Source organism: Bufo gargarizans, chromosome 6 (assembly GCF_014858855.1).
Source record: "Bufo gargarizans isolate SCDJY-AF-19 chromosome 6, ASM1485885v1, whole genome shotgun sequence".
NCBI classification, from domain to species: Eukaryota; Metazoa; Chordata; class Amphibia; order Anura; family Bufonidae; genus Bufo; species Bufo gargarizans.
This window is the reverse complement of record NC_058085.1, coordinates 387,541,356-387,564,542: the sequence shown is the minus strand read 5'-3', so window position 1 is coordinate 387,564,542 and position 23,187 is coordinate 387,541,356. Positions and strand designations below refer to the sequence as shown.

Sequence of the window (23,187 nt, the reverse complement as noted above, 5' to 3'; positions counted from 1 at the left end):
TAGGGAGAGCATGGACACGCCCCCTGAGCTGTGATAGGGAGAGCATGGACACGCCCCCTGAGCTGTGATAGGGAGAGCATGGACACGCCCCCTGAGCTGTGATAGGGAGAGCATGGACACGCCCCCTGAGCTGTGATAGGGAGAGCATGGACACGCCCCCTGAGCTGTGATAGGGAGAGCATGGACACGCCCCCTGAGCTGTGATAGGGAGAGCATGGACACGCCCCCTGAGCTGTGATAGGGAGCGCATGGACACGCCCCCTGAGCTGTGATAGGGAGCGCATGGACACGCCCCCTGAGCTGTGATAGGGAGCGCATGGACACGCCCCCTGAGCTGTGATAGGGAGAGCATGGACACGCCCCCTGAGCTGTGATAGGGAGAGCGCTCCAGCAGACAACACAAACCCCCTTGAACATGTTCCATTTTTTTTTTTACAGTGCGGACGGTTCACCGATCCATTCAAGTTGAATGAGTCACCAGCCGCCGCATGGATGTTGCCCGTGCATGTGGGACCGCAAATTGCGGTCCCCAATGCACAGAACGGCCGTGTGCATGAGGCCTTAGAAAGATATTGTCATGTGCTATATGATGTCAGAGTTTCATTTTTTTTTTTTTTACATTAATCATGGGATCAGGCAAGTATGATCACCAGTGACGGTTTGTGGTTAATCTGAAGAATTCTCAAGGGATGAACAAACCCCCTTTAAGTGAAACACTCCGCTGTGGTAAAAGCCCAGACAAACAAAGATGACGACTCTTATCCACAGGCTGCCTCTGGAATAGCTCAGCCCAATTCACTTGAAAGCTGCAATACCGGTCATAACCCTAGGACAAGAGTGGTGCTGTTGTTGGAAGAGATCAGCCATGTTTTTTTCTAATCTCATACAAACCCTTTAAGGAATAAAAAATATTTTCTTGTACTTTTCCCTTTTCTATTGGAGGTAAACCATAAAACTATTCATTATCTGCTGGGTCCCTGACCACACGACTGCGCAGGAATCGCTCTGCCGCCATCTCCTGCATGTTACATTATTATACTTTTTTTTGCGTTCTTGCTGGTATTACACACAGTACAGTTCAATAAGCTTGTGCGGTTGTTCTAGCAGGCGTCTGGTGGTAGACTGTACCATCTCCTGGAGGAGGGGGTTTCCGCTCTAGATTGCAAGGACAGAAGTCTGTTTTGTGGGCAGCCAATGTGGAGTGTTCCACTTCAGACCGTCCCCGTAAGCCGGATGAGAAGACGGCAGGACGACGCGTGTGATCCATTGCCTAATTCAGAAGATAAAGCAAGGTTTAACAGAAAAAAGGAGGGGGTCACGCCCCCATCTGTTACAGTCTATAAATATGTTCATTTTAACCCCTGGGCAACCTCCCTTATACAGCAGCAGTTGCCACTTTAAAGATGGCACCTGCTCACGCGGCACCATAGCCACCAGGTTTCAGCCCTAAGGCTGATTGCATAAATTTTACCCCTCAGATGCTGTGGTCAAATGTGACCACAGCATCTGAGCAGGGCGGATGTGGAAGCCCGTAACAGCGTTCCCTGACTGTTATAAGCCAGTATTAGCTCAGAGCCTCAAGAAGACGTTAAATTTTAACTAAAGAAGTTAAATTTTTTTTTTATATATATATAAAAATTTCAAATCATCCCCCTTTATCCAAAAATAAAAATACATAAAAGAATACTCCTAAAAACGCCTGTGCTATTAAAATATAACAATATATATCCCGTATAGAGAATGGCGTAACTGAAAAATTCAAAATGGCTAATTCGCTATTTTTTTTCACTTCACTGCCCCAAAAGAATGTCATAAAGTGATCAAAACGTCACATACACTTAAATCGCTGAGAAGTACAGATCGCCCTGCAAAAAATGAGCCTTCAAACATGGCTCTGGGAAGGTGGGGGAGTGAAAACCGAAAACGCAAAAACATAAATTCGCAAGGTCCTCTAAGGGTTAAAGGTTTTTTCTGGATCTCATGAGAACTTACCATTGTGTTTCTACTCCAAAGAACAGCCTCCAGTTGCTGAAGCGGCCGTAGCTGTAAGGATTCTGAAATATCTGCAAAAGGGAAAAACCTATCAGTCACAACCGATCAACCGGGAGAGTCAAACTCTAGTGACGTGTCCACTTGGCCCCTAAAACACAGCCACATTGCAACTGACCCTGCGTCTGTCTGTGCAAACCCACCGACTGCGGAAAACTGCTCTGGTCCCAACAGCATAGGCAGGATGTTGGAGACACACAGATCCAACTCTAGGGCTGGATTCACACATGCTTTTTGGGGGATTTTCTACCAACTTTTGCAGTTTTTGACACTTTTTGTCCCTGCATTTCTAAAAGGTGTGTTTTTGCTGTAAAAAACTATAGCTCAAGAATTTTTTTTATTTTTAATTTTTTTTCAAAGAAGGAAGCATCCTCAAGGAATGTTTTTTTTGAACTTTTTTCCAGAAAAATCCCGTAAGATATGCGACTTAAAAAAAAAATAAAATAAAAAAAAAAATAAAATGCGGTTTTCATGGCTTTTTCGGAAAAAAAAGCCAAACCACATTCATATGTGCAGGCGCTCTTAACTTTAGAGGCGATGGACCCGCTTACAGCGTCAAGCAGCGGCTGTCCGCACACCGGTCTAGACCCCTTATCCCCTGACGAAGGTGCAACTGCAACGAAACATGTCAGGAGGGGTGCGCGGTCCTATCTTTTATACCAGTTGCCAGCTAGCTGCTAATAAGTAAAAAAAAAAATAATAATAAATAATAATAATAAGTTCAATAAAAAAAAAAAAAAATCCAAGGCACTTCCAAAGAGTAAATTAAATAATGTGCTTTTTAATCACCAAACAGCAACGTTTTAGTCCTCTTACTGTACCTTTCTCACCTAATAAGTTTAGGCACAGAGATTATGAGAAAAAGGCAAGTGCGATGTGCCTGTAGGGAGAGGTTACATAGGCAGGGGCCGTGTGTGAATAAGGGTCCATTCACACGTCCGTAAGTGTTTTGCGGATCCGCAAAACACGGACACCTGCAATGTGCGATACGCAATTTGCGGACTGCACATCAGACACTATAATAGAAAATGCCTTTTCTGTTCTGCAATTGCGGACAAGAATAGGACATGTTCTATTTTTTTCAGGAACGAAATTGCGGATCCTGAAAAAAACGGATGCGGATCCCGGAAATGCGGATTCGCATCCGTTCCAGCCCCATTGAAAGTGAATGGGTCCGCAAATTGCGGAACGAATGCGGACCCAAATTACGGACGTGTGAATGGACCCTTAGTATGTGAGCAATTAAGATGTGACAAAGCGCTGGTGCAAATGGAAACAAAGCTGTGAACATAAGCAGCAACCTCTCAACTGATTGAGCACACATATAGCTCTTGCTGGCCTATGGCCCCTTTCACACGAGCGAGTTTTCCGCGCGGGTGCAATGCGTGACGTGAACGCATAGCACCCGCACTGAATCCTGACCCATTCATTTCAATGGCTCTGTGCACATGAGCATTTTTTATTTTTTTTCACGCATCAGTTCTGCGTTGCGTGAGAATCGCAGCATGTTCTATATTCTGCGTTTTTTCACGCAGCCCTGGCCCCATAGAAGTGAATGGGGCTTCAGTGAAAAACGCATCGCATCCGCAAGCAAGTGCAGGTGCGATGCGTTTTTCACTGATGGTTGCTAAGAGATGTTGTTTGTAAACCTTCAGTTTTTTTATCACGCACATGAAAAAACGCATTGCACCCGCGCGGAAAAAACTTAACGCGATCGCAAACAAAACTGACTGAACTTGCTTGCCGGGTGCGAGTTTCACTGAACGCATCCGAAGCCAATCCGCCACGCTCATGTGAAAGAGGCCTAAATGAGATATTCTAGGATTAGATTAAAAGCGGGAGCGCCGTGTACAGCTCGACAACTATAATTATCTGTCTGATATAGCTCCTGCCCTAAAGGGGTTGTCCCACAAAAAAATATTCTACAGTTTTCAAACCAGCACCTGGATCTGAAGACTTTTGTAATTTCATGTAATTAAAAATTTTGTATAGCCACTGAGTTATTCAATAAAATGTATCTGCATAGCGCCACCTGCTGTTTGTTCAATGTTATTGTCACTGGTTGTTTTTGATGTACACAAGTTTTTCATTTTTCTTTTTCTCTTAATATCTTTATTTAAAGTTACGTTTTTAATAAAGCCACGCGAGGATCCCAAGTGGAAATTATTTGGTCAAAGTAGAACACAGTGCCTAGATTAATCACATTGTGCGGCTGTTATTCATTATATCGCTGTTCAATATTCCAGTCGACTGCCAAGCTGTGCAGACCCTGCATAGGTTTCGCCTGTAAGGTCTAATGCTCACGACCGGCCGTGCACGTACTGCGGCCCGTAAACAGCGCGTCCGTGTGTGCACCGTATCATGGATGCGGACCCATTCACCTGAACAGGTCTGCAATCTGGGAGATACAGTGCGGTGCGGAACGGAGGCACGGATCGGAAGCACTACAGAGTACTTTTGTGGGTTTTCTTTCCGTGCCTCTGCACCGCAAAAAAGTAGAGCATGCACTAGGTTTTTTGCAATGCGGACCATCAGATACAGATCACGGACCCCATTCAATGGGTCCGCAGGCGGCGACCACGCGGTCGTGTACATGAGGCCTAATGATGTGGTTTTAACGTAGCACGAAAAACCAAAAGGTGAATGCAGGCGCCACTTACCTTCCCTTTATCCTGCAGTCTCTTCCGCTCCTTCTTGTTAATGTGTCTCTCTATGCTGGTCTCTCCCCGGGTGATGAGTATGGCATGCCAGAGCGTGAGGGCGCCAAGAGCCACGGCGACAGAGCTGAAAGTGACGCAATTCCGTGCAGATATGTTATTTCCGGTCAGGTGGGATTATTAAAACAGGATAATTAATCTGGAGCATTTTTAGCTATTTGTGTCTAACTTTACATCACCTACTGGTGGGCTTACTTTCCTTCAACCATCAAATCTTAAGCCACTCCCCTTTCCCAATAAGCCCCACCCCTTACCCAATAACCACACCCACTTGTCAACCAAGGAAGAAGGCTTAATTAACACGTCGCTCGCCATTCGTAAATCTGTTCCAATATGTCTGCTTTTGAGATGTGCTGGGTGGGCGCTTCCTTTGCGAGTCTGAAGGTTTCACCGATTTACTAAGCCGTGACTACCTTAGCGGCCTCATCTCTTCTCCCCTCCCCCTTTTATCTCTGTCACTTCTGCATTTTACGGGAAAACAAGTATTTAGCAACGTATAGCCGTAAGGAGACAGGTCCACTTAAAGCTCACCTGCATGGTCTACTGAAGGCGGAGGTGTCCTGGGCTCTCCGTCCTGTATACCGCTCTCTTTCATCCCTTTACATCTAGCTCTGTTTGTTCAGACAGGCTACTTTGTAGAAACACAAACCCACCAGTTTCATCAGGGACATGATGCTTATACCACGTCTATGTCCAGCAAAGCATCTCTCTGCAGCCAAGGCTCCAGCAACCGGATGTCTGCTCTTCCTCCGCTCCAGTCTCTTCAGCTCTTCTCCACCATTCGAGGTACCTACTTGTGTGGCTCTTGTATCTGACCTTGTCCTTCTTCCCCAGATTACACTCAATCTTGTCTTTTAGATTTGTCACCTGGTTCCCTTACTCCTGGCCTGCCTACCAACGACAGTCTCATCTCACTCCCCAGCTTGCCTCCCCCTGCCCGTGATTCCACCAATGACCCCCGGCTATGTTCCTGACTTCGCTTTAAAGGGGTTGTGCCAAGTTTTAAAGTCATTCCCTATTCACAAGATAGGGTAACTAATTGACCAGTGGGGGTCCAACAGCTGGGAAATCCACCGATCCCATGAATCCGTCTCTAATGGGTCTGATGGGGATAGCCAAATGCGGAACTTGGCTCCTTCCGGCAGCCCCAAACAGAATGAATGGAGCAAACAGGGCTAGTGTATGGCTTAAAAATGTGGCACAACCCCTTTAAATGTGGTGCCAATCAGTGAGTATTCTGGGGACCACGAACTGGGAAACCAACAAGGAAAACTCATGTCTCCTTATTGGGGTTAAAGCTGCAAAAAAGAAGATTCTGCACCCACGCCTAGGCAGCACCAGACAGATTAGAGCAGTGTTTTCCAACCAGTGTGCCTCCAGCTGTTGCAAAACTACTACTCTTAGCATGCCCGCACAACCAAAGGCTGTCCGGGCATGCTGGGAGTTGTAGTTTTGCAACAGCTGGAGGCACCCTGGTTGGGAAACACTGGATTAGAGGATCCACAAGTATCAACGCCTATAAAAAGCTGGGGGTCCTGGAGCACCCACTTAAGATCTCTAAATAGTGAAATTAAAAATAATAAAAAAAATAAAATAAAAACACAACACAAAAACGAACAATAGCATACCTGCAAAGAACCCAGAGGTATATGATGCACTTGTGAAACACTCTCTCCCAGAAGGAGAAGGCAGGAAGCGGCGTCTGGCTGTAAGTCTAGAAGATATAAATGATAAAGACATGAACGCGCCATATTGTCACTGCAATTTTTGCAAGAAACCAAGCACAGGACATTACACAAAAGACAAAAACAAACATCTAAAAAGACACAAGTAAGAAGTGAAAGCAACATACTGAGTGGGAGCAATGGCTCTCATAGCATATTGGAATTGTAAGTGTGAGGGGTTTCATTGTAAGAACAGACCCTTTAAAAAGAGGTTCCTCACTTTGGACAGTCCCTTGTTGTTGGAACAAACAGATCAAAAGATGTTCCACTGCTGATCACCGGTGATCGGCTGTGCTCTTTAGTCCGAGTGCTTAATTCCCCTGCAGTGCCACCACTGGAGAAAAGAAGCATTACACCACTGCTATCAAGTCTGTGTAATAAAGTGTGCATATGCTGGGTCCTCCACCACACAATTTGTTGCTTCCCTGGCTAGCCTGTAAACCCTTGCATCCATTCAATGCCCCTTCCGCCACTTTAGAGCTAATCTGGGGGATAAAATGAAGTGCTCGCTTTATACATAGAACACACCCCGTCTTACGCAAAGTCCTCTCGGGCAAGCCTCAACATCAACCTGAACAGAAGACCTTCCGTATCTACCCAGCCACGAGACACTCCGAACGTGTGACCGACGTCAGCCACCAGGGAATTACACGTAACTTTTGACCTTTGGGATTGCTCCCGCCTTGTCCTCTGCTCAGAGAAGTACAGCAGGGCATAGCCGGAGCTCAGCTGAGCGCTCCTGACCGTTACAGCAAATGGCGAGTGCCAATCCCCACTAATGCGATTCCCGGTTACGTAACCAAAAGGTTCACCAGCCATATAGTATTAATCAGGTTTTGGGATCAGGGATGGTGAAAAAGGCTTTTTACTTTTTTTATTCTTAACTCTTTGTGGTCCTTTAAAGGTTTGTTTTTAGAACCTCAAAAATGTAGGTTTAGATGAGGAGCATTCAAAGGAATCAGTCATCAAATTCCACTTGTCCAACAAGCCCGGCGAGTTGCATCACTTGTACTGCGTGCGCACCGAAAACAGTGGTGATCGCACTTCCGGACGTAAATAGGTCTGAACATCTGGCCCGGTCAGTCAAAGAGATGGGGCTGCGGCATGTAGAGTGCGCAGTGCAACAGCAAAGCCTTCATTGCACATGATTAAAATGCAGTTTCCTCTGCGATAAGGCCACTGAGCGACTTGGGGGCAAGAACATTAGAGTCATCTAGCAACGGCTTATTGGACATCTACGCCGGATTTAATAGGAAGCTTTACTCACCTGTCTGTTCCACCATCTTTCCAGCATCACTTTTGGCAATGCAGCGATTATGTCCCCAACTATCTCAGATCTCTGCTGGCAATCATTGGCCTTAGCGATCAGGCAGGGTAGTCAGGAACATCTACACTGCAGGGCAGGACCAGCCCCAGAAGAGGCGAGGGGGACCGTACAGGTGAGTAAAGCTTTTTTTCCCCTTATATTACAATATGGCTTCACATCAATTTTAAGGGGTCTCCAAAACCCTTTCAAGTGTTAGAGTCATTGTAGCCCTGCAACTCATATTCCACAAACTGTATGCCTAACGACTCCTATAATAAAGTCTGACAGCCAAGACGATGACCTTGAACACTGGTTGGTCACAACTTGGCGTTCACACCAGAACAACAAGAGACGGACAACACAATGATAAGAGGTTCGCACAAGTAGCATTCCTGGATTAGAAGCAGAGAAGAGCAGACGCATGCATTGTGAGCGGGACAGGGGGCTGCGTTAGTGTCACACACATAGGTAGCCACATAGCCCACCTCATTGCCTGCAAGCTGGAGCCTCTGCGCCTCATGGTGCTTCATTTTCTAATAAGAGGGAGATATGACCACAATTACCTTCTAGTGGAACAGTGCAATGCTCTGCAGACTTCACCACAATGGAGGTCAACAAAAACATGGGGAAGGACAAAGTACTGAAGAACTGTGACCGGAGAGTATAACACATAATAAAGAGGAATAGTAGTTTAATAAAGAAATAGTAGAGGTCCCGAGTCCTCCGCCCACACTGATTGGACATCATTCAGGAATGGTGGGAGAAAGACTCTCACAGGCTATTTATGGGTGGACGGTGAGAAACTCGCAGGCTCTTTCTATGAGAAGGTAGGGAAAGCAGGACTCATGGGCACCCTGAGTGGGTAGGGATGGAGGAGGAGGTAGCAGGACTCACATGCTCTCCCTATGAGTGGGTAGGGATGGAGGAGGAGGTAGCAGGTCTCACAGGCTCTCCTATCAGTGGGTAGGGATGGAGGAGAAGGTAGCAGGACTCACAGGCTCTCCTATCAGTGGGTAGGGATGGAGGAGGAGGTAGCAGGTCTCACAGGCTCTCCTATCAGTGGGTAGGGATGGAGGAGGAGGTAGCAGGTCTCACAGGCTCACCCTATCAGTGGGTAGGGATGGAGGAGGAGGTAGCAGGTCTCACAGGCTCACCCTATGAGTGGGTGGGGATGGGGGAGGAGGTAGCAGGACTCACATGCTCTCCCTATGAGTGGGCGAAATGGAGGAGGAGGTAGCAGGTCTCACACGCTCTCCCTATGAGTGGGCGAAATGGAGGAGGAGGTAGCAGGTCTCACACGCTCTCCCTATGAGTGGGCGAAATGGAGGAGGAGGTAGCAGGACTCACACGCTCTATGTGTGGACGGGGATGGAGGAGAGGGAGCAGGTCTCACAGGCTCTCCCTATGACTGGGTGGGGATGGAGGAGGAGGTAGCAGGACTCACAGGCTCTCCCTATGAGAGGGCAGGGATGGAGGAGGTAGCAGGTCTCACAGGCTCTCCCTATAAGTGGGTAGGGATGGAGGAGGAGGTAGCAGGACTCACAGGCTCTCCCTATGAGAGGGCGGGGATGGAGGAGGTAGCAGGTCTCACAGGCTCTCCCTATAAGTGGGTAGGGATGGAGGAGGAGGTAGCAGGACTCACAGGCTCTCCCTATGAGAGGGCGGGGATGGAGGAGGTAGCAGGTCTCACAGGCTCTCCCTATAAGTGGGTAGGGATGGAGGAGGAGGTAGCAGGACTCACAGGCTCTCCCTATGAGAGGGCGGGGATGGAGGAGGAGGTAGCAGGACTCACAGGCTCTCTTTTAGTCCTGACAGTATTTACAAAGATTTTTAATACGAAAATAGCAGCTGCAAGTACAAAATGGATAGAGTTTTTCTTAATCAAGAATACTTGCAAAGCATTTTTATTTTATTTTTTTACTGTAGGTGCATTAGAGCAATAACAAAACTGGTTGGAGGTGCAGTTCTCCAATATGAAACAATACAATACACTGTATAATCAAGGAAAACTATCCCTGAGCTCAGCGTCTCCCGTTCTGTCCTCAGAAAGACCTAGAAGATGTTATAACGCAAGTCTAATGACCTCCACAACTAGTCAGAGGAGTCAACAGGAAGTACAAGCTCTCAACAGCACTAAACTCACGTATGCATTACAGCCCATTCCCATCCAGAGAGGCATTTTTGATTATACTGGTTTTGCCCCTCCCCCTCCCCGCCGTGTGAAAAAAAAACTCAGCGGCAGAAGCCTAGGGACTGATCTCACCTGTATAGTTGCATAGGCTTCCTGGAACATGACGCGGCTGCTGATGCTACAGTAGATACAACCCAAGGTCATGAAGAGGCAGAAGGAGAAGAAGTAGCGATGGTTGTAGTGGCCCACACAGTTATTAAGCCAGGCTTCAATGGGAACAATGTTAAAGAATAACATGGCAAACACGATAGAAGAAACTATTGTCCGAAACCCTGAGGACAGGGGCCCTCAATATAGGAAACCGGACAACACCTGTAATCAGATTTGCACCACAGTATGATGCATAATAGGATTTCTGTGCACCAGAAAGCTATGAGCGCAAATAATAGTAAATCTGTAGGACTCGTCCCTGGTTTTCAAAAGCATATATATATATTTTTTTTTAAGTGCCAAAATTTGCAACTCCTGCAGCGACATACAGCTGAACTTAACAGGAGCTCCATTCAAACGGGGGAGAAATAGTCCCCATTCTAGTGATCAGCGAGGGCTCCAGTGATCAGACCCCCCCCCCCCCAATGAGCTGACACTTTTCCCCTACTCTGAGAACAGGGGCTAAATTGTTGTAATGGGACAACCCCTTTAACAGCTGACCAGGACATAATGCAGGCTAAGGCTACATTCAGACAACCATGGTGTTTTGCGGATCCGCAAAACAAGGATACCAGCCCATGTGCCAATTTGCGGACCGTACATGCCGCCGCCATCATAGAAAATGCCTATTCTTGTCCGCGATGGCAGACAAGAATAGGACATTTAAAAAAAAAAATGTGCGGGGTCGCGGAACAGAACTATGGATGCGAACAGTACACAGTGCACTGCCCGCGTCTTTTGCAGCCCCATCGACATGAATGGGTCCGCACCAGTTTGCGGAACAGATGGGGACTCATTCATACGGTTGTGTGAACGTAGCCTTAGTTAGGGGATGGTGAGAACAATTTTTACGTTCCGTCAGCAGCAGAAACCAGGTGGATTCACACATCGGGAACGAGTCACTGGAATTCAGTTGTGGATTCTGTACCGAATTTCTGCAACAATGTAAATGGTCATAAAACATGCGGCATGGAATTTTTTTTTAAATCCACACCCCACCCTACAGGCTGCGGGAACGCTGCAGATTTTCACCACCGATTTCATCCACTGCAATGCAACCCTCAATTACCAGATCGCCTAGTGCTGAAACAGCTACAAAAGGATACGACAATGGTGATCCATTTTCAAAATGCACCTGTGAAGAGAAGACGATTAATAATTTCACATTATGGACAAGACCTTTTTATAAATGACTGGACCCAACAAACAAGATAACTGCGGTTACGGCATGAAAGTGGTGGGGGCCAGAATGAGACAACTTTCATTAGATCCTCTTAAGATGCAGAGGATTAGGGGTAAGAATGTACGGCGTGCGACTGATGTGGACGAGCGCAGAGTACTGATCAGTCACACATGGAGAGTTCACAGTAAACGTCCTTGTGCGGTGGCGAATCAATAGTGGGCGGACTTCATTTACGTAGAGAGACCATGAATGAAGATACACATCATAAACAAATCTTCTGCTGCTGCTGCATAAAGTCACAACGCAATCATTATTATAAAAAAAAAAAAAAAAAACAACATTAGGATAGACAAAGGGGTAGTCCAACATGGTGTATCTGGTGCGCTTGATTGTTCTCTCAAGGGGGTTAATCCTACGAACCACATGTAGACTGCTGGTCAGTAACGCACCCCATTTTTCTGTTTTCCTCCTCCAAATCCGAAAACCCCTTGGATAAACTTTATATGCCTCTGTCCCTGCTCCACATCACTACCAGTCCGGCAGCCGCAAGCCAGTCTCCTTCCCCCTCTGGCAGCCGCAAGCCAGTCTCCTTCCCCCTCTGGCAGCCGCAAGCCAGTCTCCTTCCCCCTCTGGCAGCCGCAAGCCAGTCTCCTTCCCCCTCTGGCAGCCGCAAATATAAATAATTGTATCAAGGAGTCTGGAGCAGTGAGAAATATAGTAGTTGACTGCTCACAAGCCAGTCCTCAGAACTATCCTCTCAGCTTTGCTGTATATTGCTGCACTATCTGACGAGCAGGACAGAGCTAATTCTATTGGCTGCCCTGCCGGGAACAGAGGATCACTATGCAGCACATTGCTATATACTGTAAACACCAGGTGGCGCTATACTATCTAATTAAAGAGGACCTTTCACCAAAAAACATGTATAGAAACAGTTACATTACCTAACAGTGCAGCCCCAGTGATGTATTTCCGATTATTATTTTTTCAAAGGACCCCCCCCTTTTGTCCGCTGTGGTCTCCGGTAGTTCTGGCGCCTCATATGCCAATGAGGCGATTCGGTTCGAGTAGGCGGTGACTAAAATTTGTACAGGGCGCGGTTTTCTTCTCCCTGGCTAAGAGCGCATCCAATCATCTTAGCCAGAGAGAAGGAGCTCAAGTTCTTATGAGATTTGCGAGAACTTGAGCTTTTACACAACCCGAGGAAATGTAACTATTTCTATACATGTTTTTAGGTGAAAGGTCCTCTTTAAATATAACTGGATTATTCATGTAACTGTCACACATGCCTTATTTTGTATGAGTTGAGCAATATAATATTTACTGGAGGGACAAAGCCTTTAAACCTCCCACCACCGCCACCACCTAGGACCCTTTCTCATGGCAGAAGGGAATCCTAGAGGAGAGACCACTGCGAAGCTGTGTGAGGGATACTGCCATCTAGTGGCCCTATACATGTATTGCACTCAGGTAACTTAATAAACCTCACAAATCTGTTCTTACTCTAGTACAGGGCTGGCCAACCTGCGGCTCTCCAGCTGTTGTAAAACTACAATTGCCCTGCCCCCACCATGCCCTGCTGTAGGCAGTCTAGGCATGCTGGGAGTTGTAGTCTTGCAACAGCTGGAGAGCCGCAGGTTGGCCAGCCCTGCTCTAGTATAAGGGGGGTGGTGAACATCTGACTAGTTGGGGGAAGTTATGGTTTACACTCCCATCTTATTAGAAAACCAAATCATTACAATGTAATCAACTTCTATAAGCTCCCCTTTCCTGTACGTCCTTTCTGTTCTATAAGGAGGTGTACTGTGAATACAGCGAGGGGCCTTTTACATACAATACCAATGCTCTGGTGTTTATGTGAATCTGTATGAGCGCTCCTACGCCCACGTGATTCGGACCCACACAAAGTATCCTACACGTATGCCATAAACGTCTATGGCTGGAACGGCCCTGTAGCCACATAAGAGCCCACACAGAGGCGCTGCTATGGCCAATAGCTGGGGCTCCATTCTGCGCCCTGAGACGAAAGGATCAACAGAAGTGAAAATCACTGAAATACACAGATAAGATGACAGCATCCTACCTATTGCAGATGCTACAGTGATGGGTCCGAGCAGGTTTTGGAGCGATGCACTTCCGGCATACCGCCACTGACGGGATGTTCTTCTGCACCTAATGAACACGATCAGCGGACATCATCATCATCATCATCATCATCATCACATGCGGAAAAGATTCAACTACTAATATAAATCCCGAACCAACGAGATTATTTACAAATCAAATTTCTGTATTACTGGAGATGGAGATAAGTTTCAGGCTGCAATGTTCCTTCAGGTCCCTGATATTCAGTTGACAACCTATCCTGAGGTTCTCCGGGAATTAAATGTAAATACTTAAATATTATTTTATAATAAATATATTCACAAACACCTTTCAGTAGTTATAATGGCTTGTTTTGTCTGGGGAGCGATTAGCAGAAATAAAATGGCCGCGTCGTATCAGTGCACACAAAACCTGTCCTAATCACACAGGAGGACAAGTTACTTCACAGCTGCCTCATCCTCCTCTCTGGACTTCATGTCTCCTCTGAACTAAGCTGAAGATCTTATCACCTGTATTCAGGATCATAATCCCCGACGAGCAGAGAGGAGGATGAGGCAGCTCTTTACCTCAGTGTTGTAAAGTAACATGTCTTCCTGTGCGATCAGGACAGGTTTTGTGTGAACTAATGGGACAGCGGCCATTTTGTTTCCCCTGATGATTGCTCCCCAGACAAAACGAGCCATTATAACTAATGAAAGGTTTTTGAGAATATATTTATAATAAAGTCATATTTAAAGGGGACGGCCACTCTTATTAAGGGTCCATTCACACGTCCGTAGTGTATTGCGGATCCGCAATACACCCGGCCAGCACCCCCCATAGAACGGCCTATTCTTGTCCGCAATTGCGGACAAGAATAGAACAGGTTCTATTTTTTTTCGGGTGCCGCGGCCTGGAAGATCCCGGCCGCGCTCCGGAAATGCGGATGCGGATAGCACACTGTGTGCTGGCCATATCTCTTCCAGCCCCACAGAGAATGAATGGGTCCGGATTCGTTCCACAACGTTGCGGAACGGATCCGGACCCATTCTACGGATGTGTAAATGGACCCTAAAACTGTAAAGAAAGTAGGGAGATATTACACTTACTAATAGATCTTCTTAAGCAGATCTGCCTGGTTTCCTTGCTATTGGAGGCCACGCCCCCTCCTGCCCTGCCCTCACCACGCCCCCACCTGCCCTGCCCTCACCACGCCCCCACCTGCCCTGCCCTCACCACGCCCCCACCTGCCCTGCCCTCACCACGCCCCCACCTGCCCTCACCACGCCACGCCCCCTCCTGCCCTGCCCTCACAGCAGATTCTATCCGGGATGGGGACGCAACCAAACCAAACAGAATGCAGTTGTGTGAGGATAGACAGGAGGCTCCTCGCTATGTGAGCAGAACAATTTCTACAAATTTATTCATGCAAAAATGGTCTGCCCCCCCTCCCCCCTCCTCGAGCCGTCCGTGCACCTAAACAGAAATCTATGACTGCTCAGAGTGGCCATAGATTTCGGGCTTCATTAGTCAGAAAACTGGCAATAATTAACATAAATTTGTTGTGGTGACTGGTCACGCCCCCCTTCCTGCCATTGTCACGCCCCCTTTTTTCAAAAAGACGCAGTTAAAAAGTTGCAAACAGATAGTTTTCAACTTTTTACTGCCACTTTTCAGGAACAAGGGAAATGATAAATCTCCCCCTCTATTCATGGAATACATCCAGTGGCACAACTAGAAATGACTGAGCCCCACAGCAAATTTATGAACAAGGTACCCCCCCCCCCCCCCCCCAGTAACATATGTATGATAGATTAGCATCACATTCCTGTGCGGGACGGGCAATAACCTCTTTACTGCTGGTACTGGGGCATACTTTCTATTGCTATGTCTGCAGTTATTTACTGATGACTGAGGGGCTCTTGTCTCTATGGGAACACAGGTGGAGGTGAGAGGGGGTCATGTGACCGCTCCCCTGAGCATGCTTGCATTTTTACTTTAACTTTTCAGCTGCTCCTCCCACACAGCTGGTCGGAGGAAGCTCCTCCAGGGAGGCGCGTCATGGTGAACAGGTTAGAAAAAGGATATACAGCCAGTACATGTCACATGATACAAATACTTCATAGTTTTGGTTATTGTCTAGGGCGCTTTGGATTGTTGATACTTAGGGTGGCCAACCCCTTTAAGTATTTCCATTTTCCTAATTCCCAGAGAACCCCTTTAAGGCTTTTCTCCTGTGAATTTTTCCCTCGCAGTAATACAGTACATGCTGGATCTGTGTGTCCAGGATGCTGCTGCCTTCCCCTTTGGTGTGCGCTTTTCTCCCCATCTACAGCCTGAGGGAGCTGCACTCCTTGTATTCTCTCTCCACTGTGATCTGCCGTGTATAACCTCCTCCCCCTCCCTGCTGTTATCTATAGCAGAGCAGAGAGCCATCAGAAACGGGAGCAGAGCTCTGAAGGATTTGCGGCACATTCAGCAGCTAGGTGAAGGACTTACACACACTCTGCAGATGCAGACTGGTAGGAGATTTTTTATGAAGTCGGTTTAGAAAGTTTCATTTATGAAGCAAGTTTTTATATATTTTTTTTAAAACATTACATTTTGCAAATCCTGTAGCGAGTTCCACGTACCTGCGGTGGATATCCAGGGGACGTGGTGATTGCCTTGTAATAGTGAAAGACAATCAGGATGAGATTCCAGTGGCCATAGGCAATATGCCAGCAGATCCAGGCAGTGGAATACGTTTGGAGGATAAGAGGAAGGACACAGAGGTACACGATCAACACAATGGAGCTGGTCAGCAAGATCACCAGAGCCACAAACACCTAAAAAATAAATAAATAAAATCATAAAAAAATATTGCCAGGATTGCCGACCACAGAGCCAATATTTATTAACGATAAAAAAAATGAAATAAAAATATATCGAAATACTCACGACGCCGAACCATCTGGTCAAGTGATCCACCAACCAGTACACGGGCTCAAACAGGGACTCGATGACCACATCGCTGTTAGTGAAGGTGTTGTGGGTCAGAGACACCAGGCAGAGGCGGCTGTAGCGCAGGTAGTCGCTCAGCGAGCTCACATACGCGAATGTCCTTCTGTGTCCCAGGCGAAGGCACCGCAAGAAAAGGCGCCGGATGTTTCTCATTCCCACTGTTCATTACCTGCGGCAAAACATACGAAGAGGGGTGAAACACGGCATTACCATCACATCAACTTTTACCCATGGGAAAATCCCCTTTTTTTTTTTAATAGTAATATTAAAGAGGTTTTCCTGGAGTAAAATACTGATGCGCCATCTTCAGAAGAGGTGATCGGTATTTCATGGGTGGGGTCTGACACCCTGGATCCCCGACGATCAGCTGTCCTATTTAGCAGGCTTTATTCACCGCTTGCGTTATATGTAACTGTGCAATTTGGAGTAATAAAGAAGGGGTCTTCTTGTATCTGGATAGATTTGGGCGCTATGAAATGAACCAATGGCAGGCAAAACATGAGGGCCAGATAACGATACACAAGTGCTTTTCACCCAGTCACATGCAAAGGGGGATGAACAATCGTTATGACGATCATTCATCCCCCATCCGTGTTGTCAGTAGCCCATCCCTGGTTTACACTGAGCTACGTGCAGCAGCGCCGCTACACAAGCCATGGATCAGGAATGTTGGTTAGCCGTGACCGGCCCGATCCTCAGCCAGAGGTAGAAGGGCTCTAATAAAGACCCCTTTATTGAATGTGAAGAAATGGACAATGGTGACCTATTAACCTAGACAAAAATGCAAGCTCTGTTGCCAAGTCTCCGTCTCCACCCCTTAGGTGAGAAGGAGGATGACATTTTTGCCCTACATTTTGCAGTAGCCAATCATTACCTCTAATGACAGGGTGCTGGCACAGATGCCATGCCAAAATCCGTGACACATCTGACAACCAACCGCACCCCAGGTAAGGCTTTACATCAGCGCGAGATCACGGGCACCTAAATGCGCAAAAACCCGGAAGCTCGCGTTTCCGGGCTCCCTACCTATGCCCCTTGTGTCCAATCCGGGCATAGGTAGTTGCGCTGAATACTGTAAGCCTTACTGAGTAGGCTAACAGTATCCAAACTGCAATTCTTATTTTGGCCACCAGATGGCAGGCCAGGATAAGAAATGAGCAAAATAAGTTAATAATAAATTCCTGATAAACCAAAATTCAAAAAATTTAATAAGCTCATATATGAGGCACATAATATTAAAAAAAAATAAATATTATATATATATATATATATATATATAATTAAAATATCAATACCTAAATAATAAATATAAACGTCAAAGGTATCACCACGACTGAAAATGCCCATACTATTAAAATACAAAAAAAATAAAAAAATCCAATACGGCGAATGGCGTAACGGAAAAAGGGTCAAAATGCCCGATCTGCCATTTTTTCATCGCTTTTCTTAACCAAAGAAATTTAATAAAATGTGATCAAAAACTCACCCACACTCCAAAATGGTATCAATTAAGGCTAGGTTCTCACCTGAGTGTTTTACAGCGCGTACAAATGGGGGTCAGAATATGGTGATGTCAAAAATAAAAATTTCTCAAAGTTTAAATTTATTTAGACATAGAGAACCTATACATACGGGGCATCGCTGTAATCACACTGACCCAGAGAATGAAGGGCACGGGTCAGTTTTGCCGTGAACAAAACCCGTAAAACGGTGGAGGGATTGCGGTTTTTTTTTCCCCCCCATTCCATCCCATTTGGAATTTTTTTTACCACTTCCCACAACATTTTATGCCATAATTAATGGTGGCATTAGAAAGTACAACTTGTCCCGCAAAAAAAAAAAAAAAAAAAAAAAAGGCCCTCGTACAGCTATGTGACCGGAAAAATATAAAAAAAAAAGTTATGGCTCATGGAAAATAGGGAAGAAAAATGAAAATGCAAAAACCTCCGGTAGCCAAAGGGTTAAGTGGGTGACTGGCAGGGACATCAGGGTCCAGTGCTGAGGGCGCAGTATCTACTGACACAATCCGCACAGTTACAGCTTCTCTATGATAAAAGCCCCATCTGCAGAACAGCCCTAGAGATACCCATAGGTCAGGGACCTGTCAGACCACCCAGTGCTCTTAGAGGGCAGCTCCATACACAGTAACCTGTCCCCAGGGTGACCAGCACTCACCTGCCCGGCTGTATCACTGGGGGAGCCGCAGGGGTCTCTTCTTACAGCTGCTCTGCCACCTCGCACCCTCCATCCCGGCTCCCAGACACCTGCACTGACCGGATGTCACTCCACTCAGCCTCCATCAGCCGGAGCCATGCCTACTAAGCATGCGCAGTGGAAGCCCGGTATGTTCGCGTCCAGAATGGAGCTGCTCCTGGCAGGTATGATGTCACGGGAAGGGGCGGGGCGCGGGAGCCTACCAGAAGAAGAAAGGGAGGGTAGCGTCTAAACTCCATGCGTCGTATGGACCTTCTGACGTCACATGGTCATGTGACAGTGGAAGATGAATCCCAAAGTGACCGTGCTGGAGGAGGGTGAAGTCACGTGAGGTGACTTGATGAGGATATTGATGTTTTACATGGGACTGTTGGAAGGGACTGATGTTTTACATGGGACTGTTGGAAGGGACTGATGTTTTACATGGGACTGTTGGAAGGGACTGATGTTTTACATGGGACTGTTGGAGAGGACTGATGTTTTTACATGGGGCTGTTGGAGGGAGACAGGTGGTTTTACATGGGACTGTTAGAGGGGGCAGATGTTTTTACATGGGACTGTTAAAGGGGATTGATGTTTTTACATAGGGCATGATGCAAGGTGAATTGATGTCTTTTTTACATGGAACTGTATGTTAGAGATGGCGGTTTTTACATGGGACTGTTGGAGGGAACAGATGTTTTTACATCGGATTGTTGGAGGGGATTGATGTTTTTTACATGGGGCATTATGCGAGGTAATTTGATGTATTTTTACATGGAACTGTATGTTGGAGATGGCTGATGGGGGGGTTACATGGGACTGTCTTAAATGGGACTGATGTTTTACAGGGGGTTGACTGTTTTGGAGGTGAGTGGGATTTTACCATAGGACTGTATGTTGAGGTTGAAGTGAGTAGTAATGTGTTATTTTACATGGGGCTGTGTGTTGGGGGAGGGCTGAAGGGAGGGGACTGATGTTTTACATGGGGCTGTGTGTTGGGGGAGGGCTGAAGGGAGGTGGAGCGTTATGTTTCACACGGATCACGTATAGTATAATGTTCTGGTGACGGGTTTGCTCTAGAGCGTGTGACCTTTTGTACTTTTGCAGTCTTCATCCTCCGCAGTGTAGGTCGCCTGCACACTATTTGGTGATCGCACAGAAGATCTAGATTTATATGCATTTCTGCAGCATATCCGCACCAAAATCAGTCATTTCTAACAGCGCTTTTTGGTGCGGATTTGATGCGGTTTTGCCGCAGATCTCTCCCTTCCATTGAAAAGAGTGAAATCCGCAGCTAAAACCGCAAACATAATGGACGTGCTGAAGATTTGGAAATCTGCATGGAAAAAGTCTGCGAAGTCTACATGAGATTAGTGTCATCTCAAACAACCTTCACCCTTCCACAGTCCGACCGCTGCTTAACTATGGCGCATTGTGTAAGCTGCTGGGACCACCAAGGCTGCCTGGCTTTTGTACAGGGGCCCATTGCAGAACCCTAGGGGTTGTTGGCTCAGTGAGCGGACAACCTGTTTAATTCCTATGGAGACGCATATATGGCTATGGGAGAATACATTTCCAGGACATAATCGGATTAGATCAGTGTATGGATAATATTCGCCCGACTGCCGGATGACGTCCGTGTGCATTCCGTATTTTTCGGAATGGGACAGCTGGCTCCTAATAGAACAGTCCTATCCTTGTCCGTAATGTGGACAATAATAGGACATGTTCTATTTGTTTGCAGGACGGACATATGGAAGAAGAATGCACACAGAATAACTTCTGGTTTTTTTGCGGACCCGTTGAAATGAATAGTTCTGCATACGGTCCACGAAAAGAAAATACGTTTGTGTGCACGCGCGCGCGTGCTTGCTTAAGCTAGCGCTGCATTGATCCTCCGGGCTGACAGACGGAGGTGAATCTACGTTGCAACCTGCCGGACGCATCAGGGTGACGTCAGACGCCGGAAGAAATGAAAGTGGTGCTCATGCGGCTCGGAGGCAGCATCTCCACCACTATGTCGCCGTCTGAGGGCCCTGATCCCTCTCTGGCTGCACCTTCAGTGAGGTCCCCTATGGGGAGTATGATTTTTTTTAATGGGTTTTCCAACTTGTGATATTTGGTTGCTCTTCTCTGTTCCCTAGGGCGCAAAGGAAACCAAAGCTAAATCTAGATCTCTAAAGTGTGCTACTTGTGCCAGGAGACTACCAGATAGCTACAAAAAGAAGTTATGTAAAGTCTGTATATCTGAGCAACCATCTATCGTTTCCGAAATGAGATCATTTATCCAAGAAGAAATCAGATCTTCCATGGCCTCTCTGAGAGCCCCTAGTCCTCCTATCCCGACTATCCATCCGTTCAATCCTCCTCTGAGCCAGAGGACATTGATGAGGATGCCTCCACCTCTAGACGGATTTTTGAGGAGGACCTTATTTCGGAAGGAGAGATCATGGAAGATGATAAGAAATATTTCTTCTCCTCAGATCAAATGGAAGAATTACTCAAAGCCATAAGATCTACCATGGGTATTGAGGATATCCCTAGGCCACGTGCAGTACAGGATGAGATGTTTGGGGGTTCACGTGCTAAAAAAATCAAAAGTATTCCCCATTAATGAAAATATTAAGGATATCATCCTGGATGAATGGATCGAACAGAAAAATAGGCTAGGTGTATCAAAGGAATTTAGGAGTAGGTTAAGGTATGATCCAGCCGAATGTAAGATATTTGAGGAAATCCCCAAAATCAACTTTTAGGTGGCGAAAGTAGTCAAGAAGACGGCTTTACCATTTGAAGATTCTTCGCAGTTAAGTGATCCGATGGAAAGCAAAGCAGACTCCCTTCTAAGGAAAGCTTGGGAAGCGTCGATGTTTGGCGTCAAGACGAATATTGCAGCCACATCTGTGGCCAGAACTATGTATTTCCGGGAGGAGCATCTAAAAAATAAGACTCCCAGGGAAGATATTATAAACTCTATCCCACTATTAAAATCCGCAACAGCTTTCCTGGCTGACGCATCGGCTGAGTCTTTAAGTTTTTCCGCCAAGGATGCAGCTTTATCCAATGCTGCCAGAAGAGCCTTATGGATGAAAGCTTGGTCGGGGGACAAGGCCTCCAAGGCCAAGTTATGTGCAATCGTCTTTTCAGGTGAATTTGTATTTGGGGCAGTATTAGATAAAATACAGGTAAAAGCTACCGACAAAAAGAAGGGGTTTCCTGGGGAGAAAGATACTAAAAAGAGACCCTTTCAACCGTTTTCTTCCCAGTCTAGACCCTATAGGGAAGGGTAAGACAGGTCGGTAGAGCTACAGTAAAGGAGGCAAAGTTAGGGGGTTTATCCTCAATCCCCAGAACAAACAAGGAAACAAACAATGACGCCAGAGTAGGAGGAAGGTTGAAGAATTTTCTAGAGCAATGGACTCGCGTCACGTCAAATCCCTGGGCCTTAAACATTTTAGCACAGGGTTACAAAATAGAATTTTCCTCAACCCCTCCAAAGAAATTCACCATTATGACCCACAACAAGGGGGTTCAAAAAAAGATCTGGCTGGGGGTTCTGGATCAGATCAGGGGTGATAATAAGGGTACCATATGCTGAAGAAGGGCAGAGGTTTTATTCAAGACTCTTCTTATTTAAAAAAAAAAAAACGATGATTCTTACTGCACAATAATAAATCTAAAACCCTTAAACAAATTAATCGTGTACAGGAGGTTCAAAATGGAGTCTGGGCCTCTACCATTCCCCTGATTCCAGAGGGCGCCTTTTAGGCGTCTATAGATTTAAAAGACGCCTACTATCATATACCAATCCATCAGGCTTCTCAGAAGTACTTAAGGTTTGGTGGTAAGATATCCCAGAGGTTCCCTCCACTACTTTCAGTATGTGGCGCTTCCATTCGGCATATCATCAGCCCCAAGCACCTTCACCAAGTTGGTGGTGGAAATGGTGGCGTTTCTACGCAGAAAGGGAGCAAATATCGTCCCCTATTTAGATGACTTTCTAATAATTGGAAGCTCAAAAGAACAGACCTCCAAGGTAATAAAGGATTTTATAGACACCCTCTCAGATCTGGGCTGGTTGATAAATCTAAAAAAATCTACACAAGAATAAGATTTCTGGGGCGTAGTGTTAGATTTTGTATCTCGGATGACTTATCTACCCCAGGACAATATAAGATCCGTCAAACTGAAAATAACAAGATTTCAGAACACTCACCGATGCTCTATTCGAAAGGCGATGAGTCTGCTAGGTATCCTAACCTCTTGCATAAATTCAGGCCCACACCAGAACCATGCAATCATGGATCTTGAAAAACTGGAACAGGAAACATTCGTCCCTGGACAGGATAATCAGCATTCCACCTGCAGTCAAAATAGACCTGAACTGATGGAGAGAGGAGGAGAAACTTCTTCAGGGCACAGACTGGCTCAGGACCCCAGAGGTTCAGATAATGACTGATGCCAGCGCTTCAGGTTGGGGAGCAAAGGTAGGAGGCTATTACTTCCAGGGAGACTGGTCAGTCATCATAAAAAACTGATCTTCAGATTACAGAGAACTGTATGCAGTCCTTATGGCCCTTACA

The 23,187-nt window shown here is 46.3% G+C and overlaps 1 protein-coding gene across 3 annotated transcripts; it reads right to left on the bottom strand.

Moving 5' to 3' along the window:
- Positions 1–936: 936 nt before the first annotated feature.
- Positions 937–22,921, bottom strand: LOC122940871 (palmitoyltransferase ZDHHC16-like). Of its 3 annotated transcripts, none has more exons than XM_044297740.1 (11): positions 22,821–22,921; positions 16,346–16,577; positions 16,039–16,233; positions 13,404–13,492; positions 11,244–11,272; positions 10,060–10,193; positions 8,282–8,329; positions 6,395–6,480; positions 4,710–4,833; positions 1,993–2,063; positions 937–1,270 (listed from the first exon to the last, which is right to left on the bottom strand). In XM_044297740.1, the coding sequence occupies exons 2-11, from the start codon at positions 16,559–16,561 to the stop codon at positions 1,156–1,158; spliced, it is 1,107 nt and encodes a 368-aa protein (XP_044153675.1). In that variant the 5' UTR covers positions 16,562–16,577; positions 22,821–22,921; the 3' UTR covers positions 937–1,155. The 3 variants fall into 3 exon arrangements, with proteins under 3 accessions (XP_044153675.1, XP_044153674.1, XP_044153676.1); XM_044297739.1 differs by lacking the exon at positions 22,821–22,921 and adding an exon at positions 18,584–18,782; XM_044297741.1 differs by lacking the exons at positions 8,282–8,329; positions 22,821–22,921 and adding an exon at positions 18,584–18,783.
- Positions 22,922–23,187: the final 266 nt, after the last annotated feature.